General features: G+C 35.8%; 1 protein-coding gene across 1 annotated transcript in view; it reads right to left on the bottom strand.

Moving 5' to 3' along the window:
- Positions 1-21,801, bottom strand: part of EYS (eyes shut homolog) — a 1,424,867-nt gene that overhangs the window by 913,472 nt on the left and 489,594 nt on the right. The window contains exon 16 of the mRNA XM_058554077.1: positions 12,584-12,729. Within this exon, the coding sequence (XP_058410060.1) occupies positions 12,584-12,729 (146 nt within the window). The remainder of the gene's footprint in view (positions 1-12,583; positions 12,730-21,801) is intronic.

Below are 21,801 nucleotides of genomic sequence, written 5' to 3'. Positions count from 1 at the left end.
AGACAGAGCAGATTGCATAAGGCCTTAAGAGCTAGGTTAAGGAGTTTTGAACTTATTCTAAGAAAAATAAGAATCCATTGACGTATTTTAAGTGGAAATTTATAGGACCGAATTTTCCTATAGGACCATTCTGTAAAGAATTTATTGCAGAATGCCAGGAATGAAAGGAAGGAGATGGAAAACATCACTTAGGTAATCCAGGGGAGATTCAGTAATCCAGGAGAGGGGAATTGAGAGGAATTGTGAAACTGACTTGAGTGACAGGATTATCTTATACCTAAATTGTGTAGGTTTGAAAATACATTTATATACTTTATAAGTAAATAAGTAAAAAAATATGTGTATTAACATAATATGTGTTATATTTACAAATAAATATAAGCATAATAAAATACTTTATTTTCTTATATACATATAATGCAACAAAACAATATAAAACCAGAGACTCATGCCTTTATCCTTTATCTCTTCAAACAGACAATCAAAATGATGAGGGAGAGGAATTAGTGTGAATTCGTGTTTTTTATATTCCAGAGTGCTATCTTCTAAAAATAACTATCGGAAAAAACATAGGATGATTCTTAGGATAACAGTGACCCACGTTCCACACACCCTAATTATTGAAGAACTATAAATTTGGCATGGCAAGAGTTTTGTTTCAGAAAACGCATCTTGATTCATCATTGGCTTGTTGGTCAGGGAAGTCTCAGGTGCTTTTAGACATAGACTGCTGCATGTACACAGAGCTCTGTGTCAGAATTAATTCAGCTCCAGATTTTAAGTGGTGTATATTGGGTAAGGTGGATTGAACAGACTTATCGGGTTAAACAGGTTTAGTGGATCAAGGGCAATGGAACTGAGATGTTATTTGTCCCAATTAGAAAACTGAGGGTGATGTGCCTCATTCTAAACATGTTCCTATGGAGACCATAATACATATTTTGAGGAACAGATCATGGTTAGGTAGGATTATTTTTCCTTAGCTCTTCTCAGAATGGTTCACACACACACGAAATGTCTCTTTTGGCCATGGGATGGAAAGGATCTACACGTCTACTTGATTTCTCTTTTGTAAAGATTAGGTGGGCATGATGGTGTTGGAGTCAAATGTCTCTGAGCGATCAGAACAAACACATGTTTTCTTTTAGTCCTGAAATTAACACTATGTTCATTTAACTCCTTAGATACAATAAAAATACCTTAGGGAGAAAAAAAATGCCATGCCTCCTCCACTCTCCCTCCTTAGAGAGGGCAAAAAGGTAGAAGAACAGTTGTGAGTTGATAAATAAAGGTATAATTACACCCACTCTCTCAGAGCCAAGCTTTGCTCCAATTCAAACACTAACACAATGCCAAAAAGCTAATCAACATCTCAAGAGCTCTGCACAAATGTTGCAGACATATCTTTGCTTTGTTTTATTCCTCTTTGGGGAAGGTGAGATTTTATGAGTGTAAGCATTTTCATACATACGAGTTTCCCTTAGGAAATTTAAATCCCAAATGTTTAAAGGCAGAAAGGGTCTTTCCATCATGCCTCTAAAGGGTAAGCAGTCAAGTGATGACAAACAAAGATTATGAAAGACATATGACGGTTTATTTGCCAATAAAATGAGCAGCGGGCTGAAATGTGAATGTAAAAGTGCTCATCCAGGGCCGGCCTGTGGCTTAGCGGTTAAGTGCGCGCGCTCCTCTACTGGCGGCCCCGGTTCGGATCCCTGGGGCGCACAGACGTACCGCTTCTCCAGCTATGCTGAGGCCCTGTCCCACATACAGCAACTAGAAGGATGTACAACTATGACATACAACTATCTACTGGGTCTTCAGGGAACAAAAAAAAAAAAAAAGGAGGAGGATTGGCAATAGATGTTAGCTCAGAGCTGGTCTTTCTCAGCAAAAAAGAGGAGGATTAGCATGGATGTTAGCTCAGGGCTGATCTTCCTCACAAAAAAATAAATAAATAAATAAATTGTACGTTGCTCTGTATGGGTCAATAAACACATAAATATTTAAACAAAAAAAAAGAAAAAACAATGCTCATCCAGGAATAGACAGAATCCTGGATGGGGACAGCAAACGAAGGGAGTGGAGGTATTAAGGATGGCGAATCTTGTTTTTATGGTCTTTTGATATTTTGGTGGTGGCAAACTCAAATGTGTGTAGTGGTCAGGTAAATAGCATAGATAACTGCAGCTGACAAGTTGGGTAAAATGGAGAGTATGTGCCCCATCTCAAGGATGAAGCCACTCCTCAGAGCCAGGCTATTGTTTCCAAAGTGAAAATATATGCCCAGTATTTCCAGGTCTTCTGAATTTTCATAAGAAGCAAAAATTGGGTACCATAACTTGTCCTAATTTTAAAATGTTATCTCATCTTTATAAATCATACTGCTCAAGGAAACAGAACAAGATTCAGCCTGTGGGTCACATTATTTAGCAAGGTGCATAATAATTAAACGTAAGAAGTCAAAATCCATTTCTTCTGAACTTGGAAGGAGACCTGATTGACTGAGGATGTCTTGTTCAGGGTACAGAGTTCAGCATGGAGGACCTGGTAGAGGGAGAGAAGGAGGAGACCATCTCTTATGGGTCCTCTGCCTCGCAGGGAAAGTACTTGGCTCTCCTCTGTTTAGAAATGAGAAAATACTATCTCCTCTTTCCTTATTTCTTCCCTTCTGTTAAGGCTCAAGTGAAATGCAGAGTTCCAGCACCGTCAAGATCATGACTGTGAGAGTAAACTTGGGAAAGCCTGGGTCCTCTCAGGGTCTCCCCAGGACATGAGCAGCATGTAGTCAGGGAGCCTCACCTATTCTCTGCACGTCTCCCGGCACCCAGACAAGTCGGCACATTGGAGGAGCTCAGTGAAGGGACCTGGATGGATGACTGGAGCTTGAAGTGTGCAGGGTCACTAAAGTGTGACTGGATAAAGACGCACCACGTGATTAGATCTGTGTTTTAGTCAGGTAATGCTGATGATAACTCACCAAAGAGACTGAGAGAAAAAGATACTCCAGACAAGAAAACTAGGTAAAAGAATCTCAGAGGGAGAATAAAGAACTAAAATAGAGCAGTGAGAAAATTTACCCATTAAAACACCAGAGGGAAGAATCCTTTCAAAACATAGGAGACACGTTTTTCTTCTCTGTGCATTAGAGTTATTGGAGTCAAGATTTTAAATCCCAAATGTCTCTGAAGATCTCTGCTTTCTAATGGATTATATTTTTATTTATTTCTCTGATTACAAGCCAGAGTTCACCGGCCTGGTAGTGCTTTGATACTTTGATTTTAAAAGGCCTTTAATGATTCTTAAAATTTGGTTATATTATATAGAACCACAGAATATTTCAGTTAAATAAAGACCATGTGGGAAGGCACTATATTAAAGATGAAAACCATTGCCTTTCTGGAAATGCCATCCAGTCACTTACAGACTAGGAGAATGCTTCAGTCTTGGGAATAAAGATTCTATTTCTCTTATAGGCAGCACATTACATTTTAGAAGGCTGTGGGATTATGGTCTTGTTCTCCAGTTTCCATAGGTGAAGAAAGTTCAGATTCACTTACCAAAAGGAGCGTGATTGGTGTAGGTGTATCGGGTTCTCTTTTCTTCCCTCTCTAGCCAATTAGGGAAAATCTGTTCCTCAAATGGCAGTGTCTCACACACTGATGGCAAGGACTTCCATGCTTCCAAAAATAGTCAATATGCTCCGTGCCCGGGCTTTAGGCCCCTTCACTGGATTCCTACTCTCACGTCATAAGCCCATGGTCTTAGTTTAGATTCTGCTGAAATCAGAACCTGAGTTAACGTCTCAATTTATTCAGTAGGTGATCTTAGGAATTGAGAATGAGGGAGCAAGAGAGTGAGACCAGAGAATGTTTAAAAGTCAGTAGGAGAAGCCTGATTAAAGATACTGTTGTAGGCAATGGGGACATGATTGCACAGTGACCATTTAAGAAGTGAATAATATATAACGAAGATTATCTACCTGAAAAGAAGATGCTTAGAATATTTATAAACTGCCTTCCATCTCTCATGTTGTTTCAAGGGGGCCCTTGGGGCACTGAATTCCTATATTTTGAGGTGTACATGCATGTGGGCTAAGTTGGCTCTATGGTATAGGAAAAGACCCTGGAGATGGAGGAGAGACTCAGCAAGCACTCGACTCAGGAAACTGTCATTACGAGATGAGCTGAGATCACTCAGAACTGCCCACTCCAAAAGCAGCTGAAATCAGAGGCTGGCCAAGATGATGCGAACTGGGGTACCAGAGGTATTTGCTATGCTTACCTCAGGAATTACCAAAGCCTGCTTTCCTGAAATACACCTATAGGCCTGCCACTTCCATGTGCATTCTGGTTTTCACCACTCAATTGACCCCAAATCCTACAAGAAGCCGTCTTTGCAAATCTTACTTGGAGTCTGCTTTCCACACCCAATTATTTCCTCAATTTGCACCAAAACCTCTGTTTGCAATGGGGATATTGGTAGTATTATAATGTTCTCACTTTGGGACACAGGTTATAGGTATGTTCTTCAAACTGGCTTTACCAGACAGCCCTGTACTTTGGAAGTTATTGAGCCTTCATGAATAATCCTGATAATTTGATCCATGCCTGTCTTTTGGGAGCTCATTCTGGTTAGAACCTGGGAAGAAGGAAGACTGAATAATCAGGGAATAAAACCACCTCAGTGCCAAACACATTTGAATTGTCTTCTAACTATTATTTTTGGTGCTCATTGGTCTTGAGCATCATTATGATTTATATTTGCTGGCAAAATAAAGTATTTCTTAATATTAGGATAAAAAGATATTTTAATGATACGTCTATAGAATATCTCTAGACCCAATTACTCTGTGCAATATCATACGAATACGTTTATGACATAAATATTGCTCCCCTAGAAAACTAAATATAAGTGGATAACAGCCTATAAATATCTGATAATTGATATGCTTTTAACAGGCAGTATATCATCTCAACCATTATTTTTAGCATCCTAATTTGTAGGTTATAAAAGATGAACTGCTTCAAGATTGTTATACATTATATAAAGAATCATCAATGATAAGGTCATTTAGCTTAATTTGCTATTGGTTTCCTTTTAGAAAGATTTATTATGGGTTAATGAGTAATATAAAAGGTCTAAATTTAACATTTTAGGTCACTTTTAGATTTATTGCATAGAACTATTTCACTTTGTAATATTAAATCAAATTATATTGCCCCTGAATTTAGAATTGGTGTTATGTGTTCGCAGATGTACGCTTTTAATTCAGAATGAGCTAGATTTGCAGGGTTTTCTTTCTCAGTACACAGGCAGTAAAAACTTCTCTGAATGATTTGCCACAGTATCAATAAATCAACATTATGAAAGTGAGAATTCTATTTCCTATTGGTTATTTACATTTAAAAAATGTTTATTTTAATGGCATTATGGGAAGAAAATAAAGAGAAAACACTTAATAATCTATAATCACCAAACAGTTATGTGCCTTAACATGTAAAAACTTAAAATTGAATACAACTAAGAAATCAAATTACTTAAAGTATGAAATGTTCTTTCATTAAAAAAATAAAAAATTGAATGCCTTTTATATCCTAGGCCCTTTTCTATGCACTGAGATACAAAAGTGAACAAAAGATAAAAAGAATCCTGCCCTCGGAGACATTCAATTCTAGTGGTAGGAAGAGATAAAATAAATAAATAAGTGATATAATGATCAGATAGTGATAATTTCTATGAAGGAAAAAATAAACAGTAGGTGGATAGAGCAACGTAGTGTGATTTTTATGTAATGTAGGTAGGCCTCTACAAGGAACTCACATCTGAGACCTGATGAAATATGGGAAAAAGTATGAAATATGGGAAATATGGGAAAAAACTATGCCATATCTGAGGGAAGTGATTCACCCCCAGATGGAACAGCAGGAAGTCAGTAGGGAGAATGCAGTAGGAAATGAGATCAGAGAGGTGGCCAGGTAGTAGATTATGTAGGATTTAGCAGAGTCAAGTAAGGAGTACATTCCAAGCATTATGGGAAGCCATGGAGAATTTTGAGTTTGGGAGTGAAGTGATCTGTTTCATATTTTAAAATGATCCCTCTGGGTGCTGGATGAGGAGTATATTTTAATATGACAAGAGTGGAAGATGGAGACAAGTCAAGATGTTATATTTCAGGCAAGAGATGATGGTGGCTTAGACTAGGGTGGTTGTAAAGCAGGTTGTGAGAAGTGGTTGAATTAAAATACATTATAAAGATGCAGCCGATGGGATTTGCTGATGGACTTCACGGTGATGTGTGAACAAAAAGTCAAGAATAAATACATAATTTTGGCTTGAGAAACTAGGTGAACAATGCCATTCACTGAGGTGGAAACCACTGGTGGGAAAGCAGGGTTGGGACAAATCTTCAGTACTGGTGGATCGGTTTGAGATGTCACATGGACCCCCAAGTGGAAATGTTGAGTAGCTATTTGAGTATATGAGTTGAGAGCTCAGGGGAGAGGCCAGGACTCATGAAACAATTTGGTAATTATCAGTATTGTATACGTATGGTATTTAAACAAACAAAAACCTGGATGAAATCAATTAATCAATGAATATATCTCAAGACAGGAGAGGAAGAATGAAGTTCTGAACAATTACAGGATCCACCAAAGGAGACAGAGAAAACAATGAAGAAATTATTAATTGTGGGAACATGGAGTTCAAATTTAGAAAGTGTTTAAGTAAAAGGATGAGTAAAATGCTATTGACAATATGGCTAAGTTGAGGAAAGAAAATTTGCTTTTGAATTTGGCAATGTGGGGGTAATTGGTGACCTCCAACAAGAAGAGTTTTGCTTTAGTCTTGGGATTAAAATCATGATTAGGAATTGGTTTGAAAGTGAATGGGAAGTCCGGAAACAGATATTAAATAAAGACAACAGATTTGGTAATTCTGTTTACAAAAGAGAGAAAAGGGAAATAGTTTAACAGAAGTGTGAGAAAGGAAAGACTCAAAAATGAGTTGAGAAAGAGATAAATACTAATATTTATATGCTGGTAGTAGTAATATAATATGAAGGGAGGAATTTATGCTGCAGAAAATAATTGCAGAATGAATCTTTTAATAACAGGTGGTAAAGGACAGAATTAACTCACCCGCAGAAGGCTTAACCATGGTCAGAAACATGTAAAAACAAAAGACAGTATATGAGTGCAGATCCGTGTAGAGTAGTAGTTGTTAGTGGAAAGATAAAAAAGTTCTCTTCCTATCGCTTTTATTTTCTCAGGAATATAAGAAATAAAGATGTAAGTTGAACTTTCAGTAGAGGGAGGATTGATGGGAATTTATAAAAGAAAAAAGAGCTAGAAATAATAGGATAGGACACTGAGAAACTGAATTGAATAGAGAGAAGCAGCATCATCAGGCAGCACCAAGGGCTTCCTTGAGGTCTGTGGTCAAGAAGCCAAGGTAAGAACATCCAGTGTGTGTGAGTGAGTGTGTGTATGTACGTACATGTGCTTTTCCTCCTGTCTTATGCAACTTGTGTGAGTGAAAAATATATGGGAAGTTGGGATTAACACCAGGGTTGAGGTTTTTTAAGGTGAGTATTATGGAAAGAGAGAAGGGCTGGATAATGGAAGTAAGTAATTATGAGTCATAGAATTTAGTCTGGGAAAGAGGGAAGCAAGGATTTTTTTGTTGGGGAAAGAGGTAAAAATGGTGGTCTAAAAGTGACATTAATGTGCAAGAATTCTTGAGAGACTTGCCTGTTTCCCACTCACCTTTTCCACTAATGTCCTGCCAACCTCTCCTTCATTACATTCTTTCCTCCTACAACTTCTGCCCTCTTTTTGAACTCTGCCCTGTGCTAGAGACTTCATTGATCTGTTTCCTTCCCCAAAATTCTCTAACATACAACTACTTTGTAGTATAGAGGTTTGAAGTAATAATTTAAAGTAGAGCAGAGAAAAGTAAGTTGAATTGTATATATTGTTGTAACAATTGGTTGGGTGTTTCAAATGGCCAACCTAAACGGCCCTTAGGTTCTGATTTACCAAAATCTTATCAAATATCTTTCCCTGCTGCAGCCCTATCCCCCTCTGTTCCCTTTAACCCACTTTCCAGGAAAACCAATGAAAGGGAGAAGGCCCACCAATAATGACATTTCAGATTTCTCCAATAAAACAGCTGGTGTTCATGTCCACTCACACAAGGACCAAAATCACCAGTCAAGCACTTTCTTTCACTCAGAGGTTTCAATGAGCATGCTAGTGGTTGTCTCTTAGATATTAACTGACATTCAAGGACTATGTGATGTTAAAGAAACACCTCTAAATAAAGAGATGCATGAAAAAGAAAACACACACACAGAGGAAAAAAGTGAATTGAGAAAAGATTAAGACAATACAAGGAATAAAATAATACAAAAACCCTATAAATATTATTATAGAGAAAAGACAATACTTTTTATCTATGAAAATTACAGAATGCACTAAAAATATTAAATATGAAGAAAGAGCTTTTGGAAATTAAAAATGAGAGGTAAATGTTCGTTACCAATATAATAAAAGCATTGGAAAAAACGTGTAATTAAATCTTTCCCCAAATGAGCAAGAATAAAAAGAAAACAGGAGGAGAATTGATATGGTTATAATAATATTAACAGTGACTTTTTGACTGAGGAAATTTTTTGATACAACCATTATGGGAAGAAGTAGAAAGGGAAAGTGTGTATGTGTTGGTGAATGGGGATGGTGATAACAGGACTAAATTCTTATTTTCCATATATAAAATTGCTTAGATAATGTGCAAAATGGAAAAAAAAATCAAGACATAGCAGTATAAGCATGCTATTTAGAAATATAACGTAAATACCAGAAGAAATATTTAAGAATATGAAAGAAGTTGCTTCTTGGGAGGGGTTTGCTATTTTCTCTGTTTGCCGTAGAATATCATCCCCCACTCCTCACCCTGCTTTATGCAGGCAAATCAGATTTTTCCAGCATTATTGCAGTATAGTACATTTTACATCTAAATGTTGTTAGAGAATCACGATTAAGAAGTAACTGGAAAGTGAAGTCATTGCCAAGCACGGGCCCTGGTTGCAGGCAGGAGTGAAAATGAAAGCATTCTGAGGAATTTGTGAATCTTCAAAATCTTTAAAATTAGATTAGTCTTCGTACCATTTCTGTTTTTCTCCTAATAAGCAGACTGCCAGACTGCCAACTTTCTTAAATGTTTCTCCTACTTAATTTGTGATGTGAAGATGATTTTTTTTCTTTAGTTTTGTATGCAAGCTATGAAGATTCTAATATCCACTAGAAATATTAAAGTTTCTATATTGGTTTAACCTCTTCTTTTAATGATCCAGTTATATAAAAACATAAATATCTGTTATTAGGGAAATATTCTCATCTTTACAGCTTATTGAGTGTAATTTTAGTTCTTGAGATCTCTCTCAATCTACCTCTTTCTCTATACACATAGGTATGTATATACCAAATATATAACTGGATGTCAATCTTAAACAAAACCAGTTTCTCCATGGTCTTCCCTGACTGCTCTGTTTGAATTTGCTTCCCCAACTCTTAACCTAATCCCAGCCCCCTATAATCATTTTCCTACATAATTTTTCCCCATGGCAACTAATATCATCTACTATGTATCATGTTGTTATGATCTCTCTCAGATATATCAATGTTATGGAGAAAGTAAATTTTTATGGTGATAGCTTTCTAGTAGAAGTATGAGAATTGTAATCCTCCAACTCTTCCAGGAAGCAGTTATAGCAAGTTGCCTGTCTCTGATACACCTGGCCTGATATAACGAATCAACTCAGAACTGACTACATCTACAGAGATGCTTTAGCTACCCCAACTACCTCAGAGCAAGTCCACCTGAGGGCTCATACTAGACCACCAAACCTGGTGGGAAAACCCAACTTTACAATGGCATGTGAGCTGGGTATTTGTAACCCTCCAAAAAATCTTTTTGAAATTAAGAAGAAAGCTCATTTCTTTCAATAATAGAAGACTTCAATAGAGTTAACCAAAAACCAAGCATAATTTTCTGAGTTCAAAATTCAAATTTTGCCTGGAAAATAGGCCAAATTCACATTTAACGATTGAAAGGAAGCCCAAGGAATCATTAATCCTTAAGTGGCCTTCCCATTAATCAATGACACAGTTTGTGCTCCGTGAATGCAAGAACATGTTTCCAAAATTCTTGAGACACCAAAGTAAGAGAAAATAAAAAGTGTTTCAGAACCCAATGAATTAATGAAAGGAAGTTGAAGTTTTTTAATCAAAGGTAAACAGAGGACATACTTTGATTAAACAACGATTATTAAAAACTGCTATTTAATTCAATGATATATCTTAATTCAATGATATATCTTAATTTTAATCTTATTAAATGTTCATCCATTCATGAGCATTTATTGAGCAATTATGATGTGCTAGGTGTAGGCATTTCTCACCACCTCTGCTGGGTAGTCCTAATCTAATTCATCTAGACTACTTCCAAAGCCTCCTGATTTGTCTCTCTGCTTCTGTTATAGAAGCTCTCCAGTCCATTCTCCACACAGAAGTCAGAGTCATTTAATAAGCATGTAAATTAAAAAAAAAATTACTTTAATCTCACTCCCTCCTCAAGCTACTACCACACTTCCTGTTTCCTTCTTAAAAAAATAAAAATATTCCTTTAATAAATTGTGTATATTTATAGCAGCAACTTAATTTTCTCACATTTTCTCTTAAATTCACTCCAGACAGACTTTTGCATCCTCCACTCCAACAAAACTGCTTCCTTGACAAGGATGCCAATGACATTTGCATTACTAACTCCAGCGGTCAATACTTAGTCCTTATTTTACTTGACTAAAGAATAATGTTTGACACTGTTGATCTCTCCCTCTACCTGAAATAATTTCCATAGCTTTCTGCACTCTATCTGCCCTTGTTTTTTCCTCCTGCATCACCGACTGCTCTTTTCAATTGCCATTGCTGGTTCTTCTTCCTCTCCTGGACCCCTAAATATTGTAGTGGCCCTGGGCTCAGTCGTTGGTCCTCATGCCTGTTCTGTCTGCATTCACTCCTTTGTGATCCTATCTGGTACCATAGTTGTATATCTGAAGGCTCTCAAACCTACGTTTCCATTGCAGGCTACCTCATATAGCCAACTGTGTACTCAACTTCTCCACTGAGGTGTCTAACTGGCGAATCAATCTTAAATTTGAAACACTAAGCACCACAGCATGCAACGAAAATAGAGAGGTTGTGAAAAGAAAAATAAAGAATACGTTAATTCTTCAAACTTTAGGGTAAATTTAAAATATCAGAACAATGTGCTACATCAAATAATTATAGAAAATGTGTTCCTCAGTCATATTGAGCTCAATGTGTTATTTCTTACTTAATCACTGTTAGCAGCAGTAGCAGCAGCAAAACTACAGCATGGTGAATGGCGCTGTAAGTTGGGTGTCTATGGTTCCAAACAGAAATCTCAATAATTTGGAAGATGATGGGCAATATGAAATTTAGAAAGGACATTGTTTTGTAGTCAAAATGTAATGCTTTTTTTTTACATAATAAAATCTGTAGATAATGGTTTTTAATTTTATTTTAATTCAGGCTGAGACTTTTGTGCATGCAACAGTTGTTACCAAGGTAACCTTCTCTGAAGCCATAAGGATTCCTTGGGAAACACACCTCATATTCTTTGTTCAGGTCGCTTAACTTTCTCTTGCCTTTGATCACTTATTCGCTGAAAATGCTTCTCATTCATTATGAGTTTTGCTTTCCAATCTCATTTCTTTGTCTAGTGTTTTTTACTCCTGTGAGCATAGAACCGAATATTTGACTCACTTAGCTAATTCTCCTCAGGAAAGGAACCCAAAAGATCCCAGTTGTGTAGAAGTCAGACATTAATAAATTGAGATTGAGATTTGAATACATTCTTGCTGGATCTACATAATGAATATTGGTATGCCAAAACAATATAGCTTTTTGTATTTCATAAATGCAATTTCTCAGCAGAAATTTAGAGAGTTAATGCTTTTTCCTTTTTGAAGTTCCTTGATGACTTTTGCCTTTATGTTTGTATAGAATTTATGTTGTGGAATAATTGGTATTAAGACAGCTAGACCCAAATCATATTTTTTTGCTAGAACTTTAAATTCACAAGGGTTCCCTGATTGATTTCTAGCATATAAGTATTTAAAAGAGCTAAACTTATATTTTTTAATGATATTTATGTAATGGATCTAACAGTATTATTTCTCTTAGATTATTCATACACCAACACTTCTTTTCTGTATTATAACCATATAAACATGCTTCAGGTAAACTTCAAAAAAGCATAAAAATGCAAAATATCTTGAAATATAATCCAAATATTGCTTAGTCTTTAGCAAATTGTAGATTGAAAAGCATAATTTTTGTTTTTATTAACTTCTTTTATAAGAGACAAAGTCTCTTGACCCTTCTGTCTTATCTGCATGTGGCAGATTATTTCAGGTTTTGGAGAGTAGATATGAAGTTGCCATTTATTTACAGACAGCAGTGTGTTGATACAGACAAGACAGATAGAAATTTACCTGTATAACCAGGAGCACAGAGGCAGTTGTATCCACCAGTTCTGTTTACACAATTTTCTCCATCTAGACAAGGTGAGATTTCACATTCATTCATACCCAATTCACAGAAAGATCCATTGTACCCAGGTTCACAATTACATAAAAATCTAGAGAAAAGTAGGAAAATGAGAAACATGTAACAACAAAAAGCATTTCACTATCTACATAATTCATATGTATATATTACGTTTCAGACTTTTAACTTAATTTGAATAAATGGTATTATTTCCATTTCATTTTCTTCTTTGAAGAAAATACAATTGACCTTTGTTGGTTTGCAACCTCAGAGTTCTCCAAGTGAAATTTGAAACTGGCCTCCATACGTGGAGGGCAAGAAGAGACTGAAGAAAGAGGCAGACCACCCCAGATTGGTAGGTGGCAGGTTTAATAAGCCAGAGAAGTTACATAAGAGGTTTGTTTTGGGTGACCACAAGAAGAGTAGATCTCTGCATCCGCCCACCAGCATCTAAAGGTTTATGTAGAGGCCTTAATAGGGTTCAGTCACATATACCATTCACGTGGTCTCAACAACACCTTACTCTCTCAGTCTTGCACCCTTTAAGTGGCTCCTAGTGTGGGAACCTGGGGCAGAATGTCTGTTCCAAGGACAGGGGAGGGGTGAGGAGCCTCCAATTTCCTGAGTCCATCTTGTGGGTCAATCAGTGGTCATATCCTCTGGATGACCTCCTCCAACAACTTTCTAGATATTTTTCCTCTTAAATGTCCTTTATGTGGGAAATTTTAAAAAAATGAACATGTTTGGGTAAATAATTGCTGGAACTTTGAAAACTACTGTTGAGCTTAAGTCTGTAACTGTATTCATTTTGTTATCATATAAATATAAACCTTTAACTATAGTCTATGTTGAAAATTGAAGATTATTCTATTCACAGATTGAATGATATTCTTCCGATATTAAGGCTCTCCTAGTCAATTTTTTAAAAAATTTCAATTTAGCAAAAACAATCTCATTAGTGCTTAATCATATTGACAGATTTTGGAGAAATCAGATGTCATTGAATGTTTAGATGGCAGGTTCAAAATGTCATGTACTTAATAGAAGGAGTGACTCTGAAAAGCCTTGCCACTGAGAATGGTTTCCAGAAACTTCATCTGAAGCCTCTTTCAATGTCCAACTGCCCCTCTTTATCTTATACACGGCCTCTGCTGCCTCTCAGTTGCTGAGTTCAGATTCGTCCTGTGGACTCTTATTCTTTGCTCCTATGTGGACTTCCTTTTGTTGATTCAGGCCCTATCTAACTGGCCCTTGATTTCTTTCCTCTATAGTCTAAGCAGTGACAGCTATCTATATGACTCTGTGTGGCAGGGTTACCCTGAATTTTTTTCAGTGTATTCCCAGATATTGTGCTGAAAGTGTTTTTGTTTCAACATTTAGTCAGTCAGTATCTATTTGTTAACAGACAGAACACCACTTCTCCTCAGATGGAATTGTGACTAGTTTTAATTATTTATGTAAAATAACATCAGTAAAAGCAACAACCAAATAATCGACAATAAAACCAATAAATAATGTTAAGAAGAAGAAACAGAGGTATAATTCAGTCTTTCCTAACTTAACTTCTATATTCACAGAAGAAATATTAATGAAAACATGGAACTAATTTCCATAGGTAAAACTGAGAGAAAAGTGTACTTGGCAAAACAAGCTTACATGTTTTTTTGTTTTTTTTCCATCTTGTAGAAGTCTAGATAAAAAGGCTTTACCACTGTTTCCATGTAATGCTCTTGAGACAGATTTTTATTCTGATTTTCCGAGGGAACTCTTCGTAACTAACTTCAGTCTCAGCATAATTGTCATTACAATGAAAACATAACCACGAAAATTCTAACACGCCCATATTCCTCTTTTCCTCCGTCACCACACATTGATTGACGGAGAGTCAGACAGTAGTCCTGTACCCATCCAAGCTTCAATAAGGCTTTGGGCCTGCTTTTGAAAGTGTCATAGAGAAGTTAGGTACATTGACATGTAAATGTTACAGTAAATATATGCAAATAGAGAAAGGTCTGAAGTCCTGTAACAACAGAGCTAACTGCTAGAGAAGGTGACGGAAAAGGTTTTATTGGTTAGTCATAAAGAAAGAGTGAGATGTTTGTATCAGTTGGACAGAAGGCATTAAAACTGTATGTGCAACATCATGCTGGTGTAAAAGAGAATTGTGTTTCTTAAGAGTTCTCCATGTGGCTAGGGAAACTACTGCAATCATTTTTTAAGGGTTGATGTTAATCCAATTACTACGACTCCTTGAATTTGTGTTCAAATAGCAGAAATTTTCTCCATCTCCATTCTCTCTCTAATATCTTCCAAGCTAGTGCAAGATAATAGAATGAATCTTTTAAACACCTTACTAAAATCAAGATATGCTTATTAACAATTCTGTCCTTGATTGCTATTGTGTGTTCTTAGTGAATCAATGATAATTCCAAGGGATCACAGTGTAGGTAGGAGTTGGGCACAGTGTTCTTAGATGTGGCAGTAAAAAGTATGTCCAAAAAATAATTTTTTCATACTGATAGATTTGAAAATGTTATATTATTGCAAAATATATAAGATAATAACTTTGATCTCAATTTATACATCATGTATAAATGCATGTACTTAGAACAGTTCTATCATACTTCCAGAAGTTGCACAATCTACTTGCTAGTGTGGAATGTTGAATATTAGAAATTATTTTGGGACATCTATTTTCTTAATGAGAGATTTATAATAATGATCATTGACTTTCTCAATTTATTCTAAATAGCAGTTTATTCATTAAATTTACAGAATTCTCTCTTTTTCTATCTCACCCCTCTGTCTCTTTTTTTGAAAACCAAGGAAATATCAATAGCCCTGTCTTTTGCCACCCAAATTTTGTTTTCTGTGATTACAAAAAGGTTTCTGAGTGGCTTCATGATCAAATCAGTAACCTAGGATCTGGAGATTTCAACTAACTTACAATAGGAGATGTGCTTCATTGATTATCCTTAAATGAATCCAATTATCGCTACACTATTTGCCAAATAGTGCTTTTCTAACTCACCATTTGTTCCACATTTACTAGATGACATTCGACTGTTACAGAGAGCTTTTCATTTTTTTGTTTTAATTTTTTTTTTATTTTTCTTTTGTGAGGAAGATCAGCCCTGAGCTAACATCCATGCTAATCCTCCTCTTTTTGCTGAGGAAGACCAGCTCTGAGCTAACATCTCTTGCCAATCCTCCTCCTTTTTTTCCTCCAAAGCCCCAGTAGATAGTTGTATGTCATAGCTGCACATGCTTCTAGTTGCTGTATGTGGGACACCGCCACAGTATGGGCAGAGAAGCGGTGCGTCGGTGTGCGCCCAGGATCCGAACCTGGGCCGCCAGTAGTGGAGCGCATGCACTTAACTGCTAAGCCACGGGCCGGCCCCAGAGCCTTTCCTTTTCATTCATTCATTCTTTCCTTCATTTATTCAATTATTAATTTGTATCTATATTTTTATTTTATTTTATTTTTATTTTTTAAGTTTTATTTTATTCAGTGGGTCAAATATATAACTATTATTATTTATTTTGATTCAATTTGCCTGAAATTTGGATGGTGGAAACCTCTTAAAGTTATCTCCTGTATCTTTTTGACATGTCTCCATCATGCTTTGAGCACTTTCTTACTTTCTAGCACAAGATGTACCAAGTTTATCTTATACATTTCCTGTCCTAGATCTGGAATCAGCCATTTCTCCTAGGGGCCCTGGCTCTTTTAAGTGAAGAATAGTATTTAGAAACCAAGATAACTTCTATGTGTATGTGCATATATGTAGATGTATACATATAGTTGTATGTATATAACTGTGCATCTGTATATACATATGCACACATCTAGGTTCATTTCTATATCTATCTTTGTGTATGTGTATATGTGTCTATTATAAATACATACATACGAATGCATGAGTTCATACTCACACCTCAATTCTAATTTAACATAATAGGGTTCATTTTAGTCTAGCTGATTTCTGTATTTTCCATTTTTTCCCCAACAATGAGAAACCCTGTGTTCATTATTTATTTATTTATTTTTTGTGAGGAAGATCAGCCCTGAGCTAACATCTGCCAATCCTCCTTTTTTGCTGAGGAAGACTGGCCCTGGGTTAATATCCGTGCCCATCTTCCCCCACTTTATATGGGACACCGCCACAGCATGGCTTGCCAAGAGGTGCGTTGGTGCGTGCCCGGGATCCGAACGAGCGAACCCGCGGCTGCTGCAGCCAGCGTGTGCACTTAACCGCTTGCGCGACTGGGCCGGCCCCCTGTATTCATTATTCTAAACATATTTATTTACCTCCTCAATCAGTTAGTGTGAAATTTTTCATGTTCTCTGTCTTTTTGTTATGGTAAAGATATAGGATTCGTTTGGTTTCTTTTTTTTTATTTGTCTGTATGGTCATTTTGAGGATGTATGAAGAGCTTCAGATTTCGTCACCTATCAAGAATTCTCCTTTGCTCATTTTCCAATTCTAATTACCTTCTGAGTTTTAGCTTTCTGGATCCTTTTGTAGTTTTTACTAGAAGTTATATTCATTTATTGCATAATATTAGGACAAATTTCCATGAAAATCAAATCTTTATTCCAGAATAGAGCATCTACCTTGAATCTCAGTGTTTAGTCTTTCCAGAAGAATTAAAATGTATATGTACTCCCTCCCTCCCTCTCGTCCCCCCACTTCTCTCTCTCTCTCTTTCCTACCTCATCCCTCCGCCCCCTCCCCATCTCAAACAAGAGGGGCAGCCCAGTGCTACACACTCCAGGCTAGTTCTCTCTGCACCTACCCTCGCTGCTCAAATCCTTAAAAGTGCACAGGGTGTGGCTGAAAGGATCCTCACCAGATTTCTCCTCCTACGGATCTCTGGATAAAATACACAATCCTTCAGCTTTGGTATATATATTTTTCCATGATTAGCTGCTGAGGGTCCCATCCCCACTTTATGCAGACCACATCTACCTAGGCTGAGAGGAAAAAATAAAAATGAACCTTGATTTTTATTAATGTCTTGAGTGACCCAGTTAATTTTATAGGAATTATTGTATTGTATATTAAAAGTCTCTAAAACATTTCTTCCTTTTGATGAAACCTTATTTCAACCACTTTTAAAACACAAATATGCATATATTAAAAATATCCTGTTTCAGGGCTGGCCTGGTGGTGGCGTAGTGGTTAAGTGCACACGCTCTGCTTCAGTGGCCCAGGGTTCTCTGGTTCAGATCCCGGGCGCGCACTGACGCACCACTTGTCAAGCCATGCTGTGGCAGCGTCCCATATAAAGTGGAGGAAGATGGGCGCGGATGTTAGCCCAGGGCCAGTCTTCCACAACAAAAAGAGGAGGATTGGCATCGGATGTTAGCTCAGGGCTAATCTTCCTCACAAAAAAAAAAGAAAAAATCTTGTTTCAAAGGAACAGTTAAGACAATGAAATATGATATATTTTTGATGAAATAGAAATTTCTAATTTAAATGCAAGACTTTTATTTCAAAAATTTTAGTGAAATACATTTGAATAGATTGTCAAGGTATTGAACATTTTTGTTCGAATTTATTTGAATTTGATAGTGACCTAAAATTTTTCAGATAATTTTTCAAGATACTTTTCCAATCACTAAAATGCATTTTAACAGGTGACTTCTGAAGAAAATTTAATACATGAAAATAAGTAGAGATAAAGAAAATTAATTCTAATTTACATAAAGTGATATTGCCACTATGAGAGGAGACGGAAAAATGCAAGATAATCACAAGGGCTTATAATCCTAAAATGAGCCCCCGCTTTACATTGTTGTTTACATTATTCTTTTTGTGTTCATCTTATTTCAGATGAGAAAGGAATTAATAAGCAGAGGAATTGTTTTTATGCTTCTAGAAAGCTGAGTTATTTTAAAATATAACCACTATATTGGTTAAACCATATTACAAGATCCAAGACATAGTATAGATTTTTTAATGAGAGTTTTGATTTAAAAATGTATTTGTAATATTAAGATTTGATATATATTTCTTTCAATAGATCATTTTATGAAAACCTACACTCAAAAGACAAAAATAAAACTATAAATTGTCACTGGTGAAACTTTATGATCAGAACTTCTTAGCCTAAGTTATAGCAATTTGAATTTTGAAAGAATTTATAAAACATTTTACAGTAATTTATACCTCTTTCTTGTGATACTATAACTGAATTCTTGAACCACAGTTCTTTATAATTAATGACATTTCTTAATCAGAACTTGAACAATTTATTTCATACCTGTAACATTGATAAAGATTCTTACATTAAAATTTTATGAAGAAGTTAAATGAATCCTTTAGATAATACTTAAAAATTTTTAAACTGTTATGAAATGTGATATAAAACTTAGTATCTATTCTTCTATAATTTTTCATTTTTTAACGGATGGAGGCATATTTAAGTATACAAACATATATAATAAAAAGTAAATATAATACTTTTAAAGTTTGCACACGGCAGGCCAGCCCCATGGCCTAATGGTTAAGTTCAGCACATTCCTTTTTGGAGGCCCGGGTTTGGTTCTCGGGCACAGACATACACTGCTCGTCTGCAGCTATGCTGTGGTGGTGACCCACGTGCAAAACAGAGGAAGACTGGCACAGAAGTTAGCTCAGGACACTCTTCCTCAAGCAAAAAAAAGAAGAAGATTGCCACAAATGTTAGCTCAGGGTGAATCTTCCTTAGAAAAAAGAATCACTTGGAAAAAAAATGTTTGCACATGGAAAAAGTATCAGATTTAATATTAACCTGAGAAGATATTCATTGAATATGCTATGATATGCATAGTATATTTTATTTGTTTCAATTTGTCTAGCATCTTTAAGATGCTGTACTTTAAGGTGTTGTACATTCTGTGTACCTCAAGCAAAAAGGAAAAGAAAAGTAACCAACATTTTTCTACCCGATATATTTGCTCCTGAATGTGATTATCTTTAGAGTAGTCTTTGTATGTCATTATTATCATTTTACTTCATAAAGGTGTGGATTTAATCTGGAAAGTGTTAAATATGATTTCATTAATTTAATCTGAAAAGGCAAAATGTTCAGTAGGATAGAAGTCATTCAGAATAACAACTAGTTTCTAGGCGAACGATTTATAGAAGAATGTATAGATTTTTGGCTTTGGTTAAATGCACAGTAACCAATCATTTTCAACTTTGTAACAGTAAAGAATTGCCAAATTCATGAACATCACACACTGATTGGTCACAAGATTCTTGTGAATAATGATTGGTTGTGATAATCACATGAGCAAAGCATTTGGAAAATTTTCTTCTTCTGTATTCTTTGAATGGACCAGCCAGTGTAATTTTTCTGGTGAATTCTCTATTTATCTATAAATTTTCAGTAGATCAATATTATTGTCAGTGACCTAAGTGAACTGATGATTGTGGCTTAAAAAGACATCAGTTCTATTGGATAACATATTTTATCAAGTGTCAAAAAATGTCAATTCCAGTGTACAGTTTTTCAATGGCTTTGTAGATGAATTGGGGCTGTCATCCACATGCTGTCATATCTCAAGGAATTCATCTTTAAACGATGTCATTAGGATTAGGTTAATTGTTGCTGGCCTCAGTTTCAATAACCAAAAGAGAGAATGGAACAGATTAAAAACGTGAATGTAATCATATAGTATGTTATTTAATAATTACTATTTTTAATATTTTCTCATTTGTGTGTCTATAGTTTAATTTAATTTGTAGTAAATATAAAACGATTGGCTTTAAATGAATTGTTAGATTATTTCAAATATTTTTAAGGGGGAAGTTAATATCAATATGCTAAAAACACACCAAAAGAAAATTGTTTATATCAAAAAACATACTATTAAAAAACAGATGGGAGGGGCCCGCCCCATGGCTTAGCAGTTAAGTGCATGAGCCCTGCTACTGGCAGCCTGGGGTTCGGATCCCGGGCTCACACTGATGCACCACTTGCTTGTCCGGCCATGCTGAGGCCGCGTCCCACATACAGCAACTAGAAGGATGTGCAACTATGACATACAACTATCTACTGCGGCTTTGGGGAGAAAAAGGGGAAAAATGGAGGAGGATTGGCAATAGATGTTAGCTCAGGGCTGATCTTCCTAACCAAAAAAAAAAAAAAAAAAAAAAAACACAGATGGGATATACAAATGTGATTACTTGGTTTTCAGCTGTTCATATATTTTTTCTCTTTGAAACATTTTAATGCATTGAAAATAGTTTTTGTTAAAACAATTTAAACAAAGTAATTTTCTGAGAATAAAAGAATCAACACCCATATACCCATCAACCATATTTAACATATCTTAGTATTTTTCCAAGTTGCTGAAGAATTTTTAAGGAAAATGTACATTACAGACACATTTGAAATCCCTTTGTATACATCCAGATTCATTCTTCTCCATTTCTCTCCACCAAAAGGAAATCACTATTCCTAGATTGGTATGCATTGTTTAAAATATGTTTTAATATTTCATTATATATTATATTAGTAACCCCCAAATGAAATAATTAGGTATAAATCTAACCATATATGCACACATAGGAAAACTACAAAACTCTGATGAAGGAAATCAAAGAAAAACTAAATAGAGAGATAGTCCATGTTCATAGATAGGAAGACCCTATATTTTCAAGATGTCAGTTCTGCCCAACTTGATCTCTAGATTCAATGAAATCCCAATCAAAATCCCAGCAAGTTATTTTGTGGATTTTGACAAAACAATTCGAAAGTTTATATGGAGAGGCAAAAGACTCAGCGAACACAATATTGAAGAGAAGGACAAAGTTGCAGGACTGACTCTGCCTGACTTCAAGCCTTAGTATGAAGCTACAGTAATCCAGACAGTGGGATATCATCAAAAGAACAGACACATAGATCAATGGAACAGTATAGAGAGCCCAGAAATAGACCCACATAAATATTGTCAACTGATCTTGGACAAAGGGGCAAAGGCAATTCAATGGAGAAAAGATGGTCTCTTTGACAAATTGTGCTGGAACAACTGGACATCCACATGCAAAAAAAGAAAAATGAATCCAGACACAGATCTCACACCCTTCATACAAATTAACTCAAAATGGATCACATACCTAATGCAAGATTCAAAATTATAAAACTCCTTGAAGATAACGAAAGAGAA

Source organism: Diceros bicornis, chromosome 14 (assembly GCF_020826845.1).
Source record: "Diceros bicornis minor isolate mBicDic1 chromosome 14, mDicBic1.mat.cur, whole genome shotgun sequence".
Taxonomy (NCBI): Eukaryota; Metazoa; Chordata; class Mammalia; order Perissodactyla; family Rhinocerotidae; genus Diceros; species Diceros bicornis.
The sequence above is the reverse complement of the archived record's forward strand: the minus strand, read 5'-3'. Positions and strand labels throughout refer to the sequence as shown.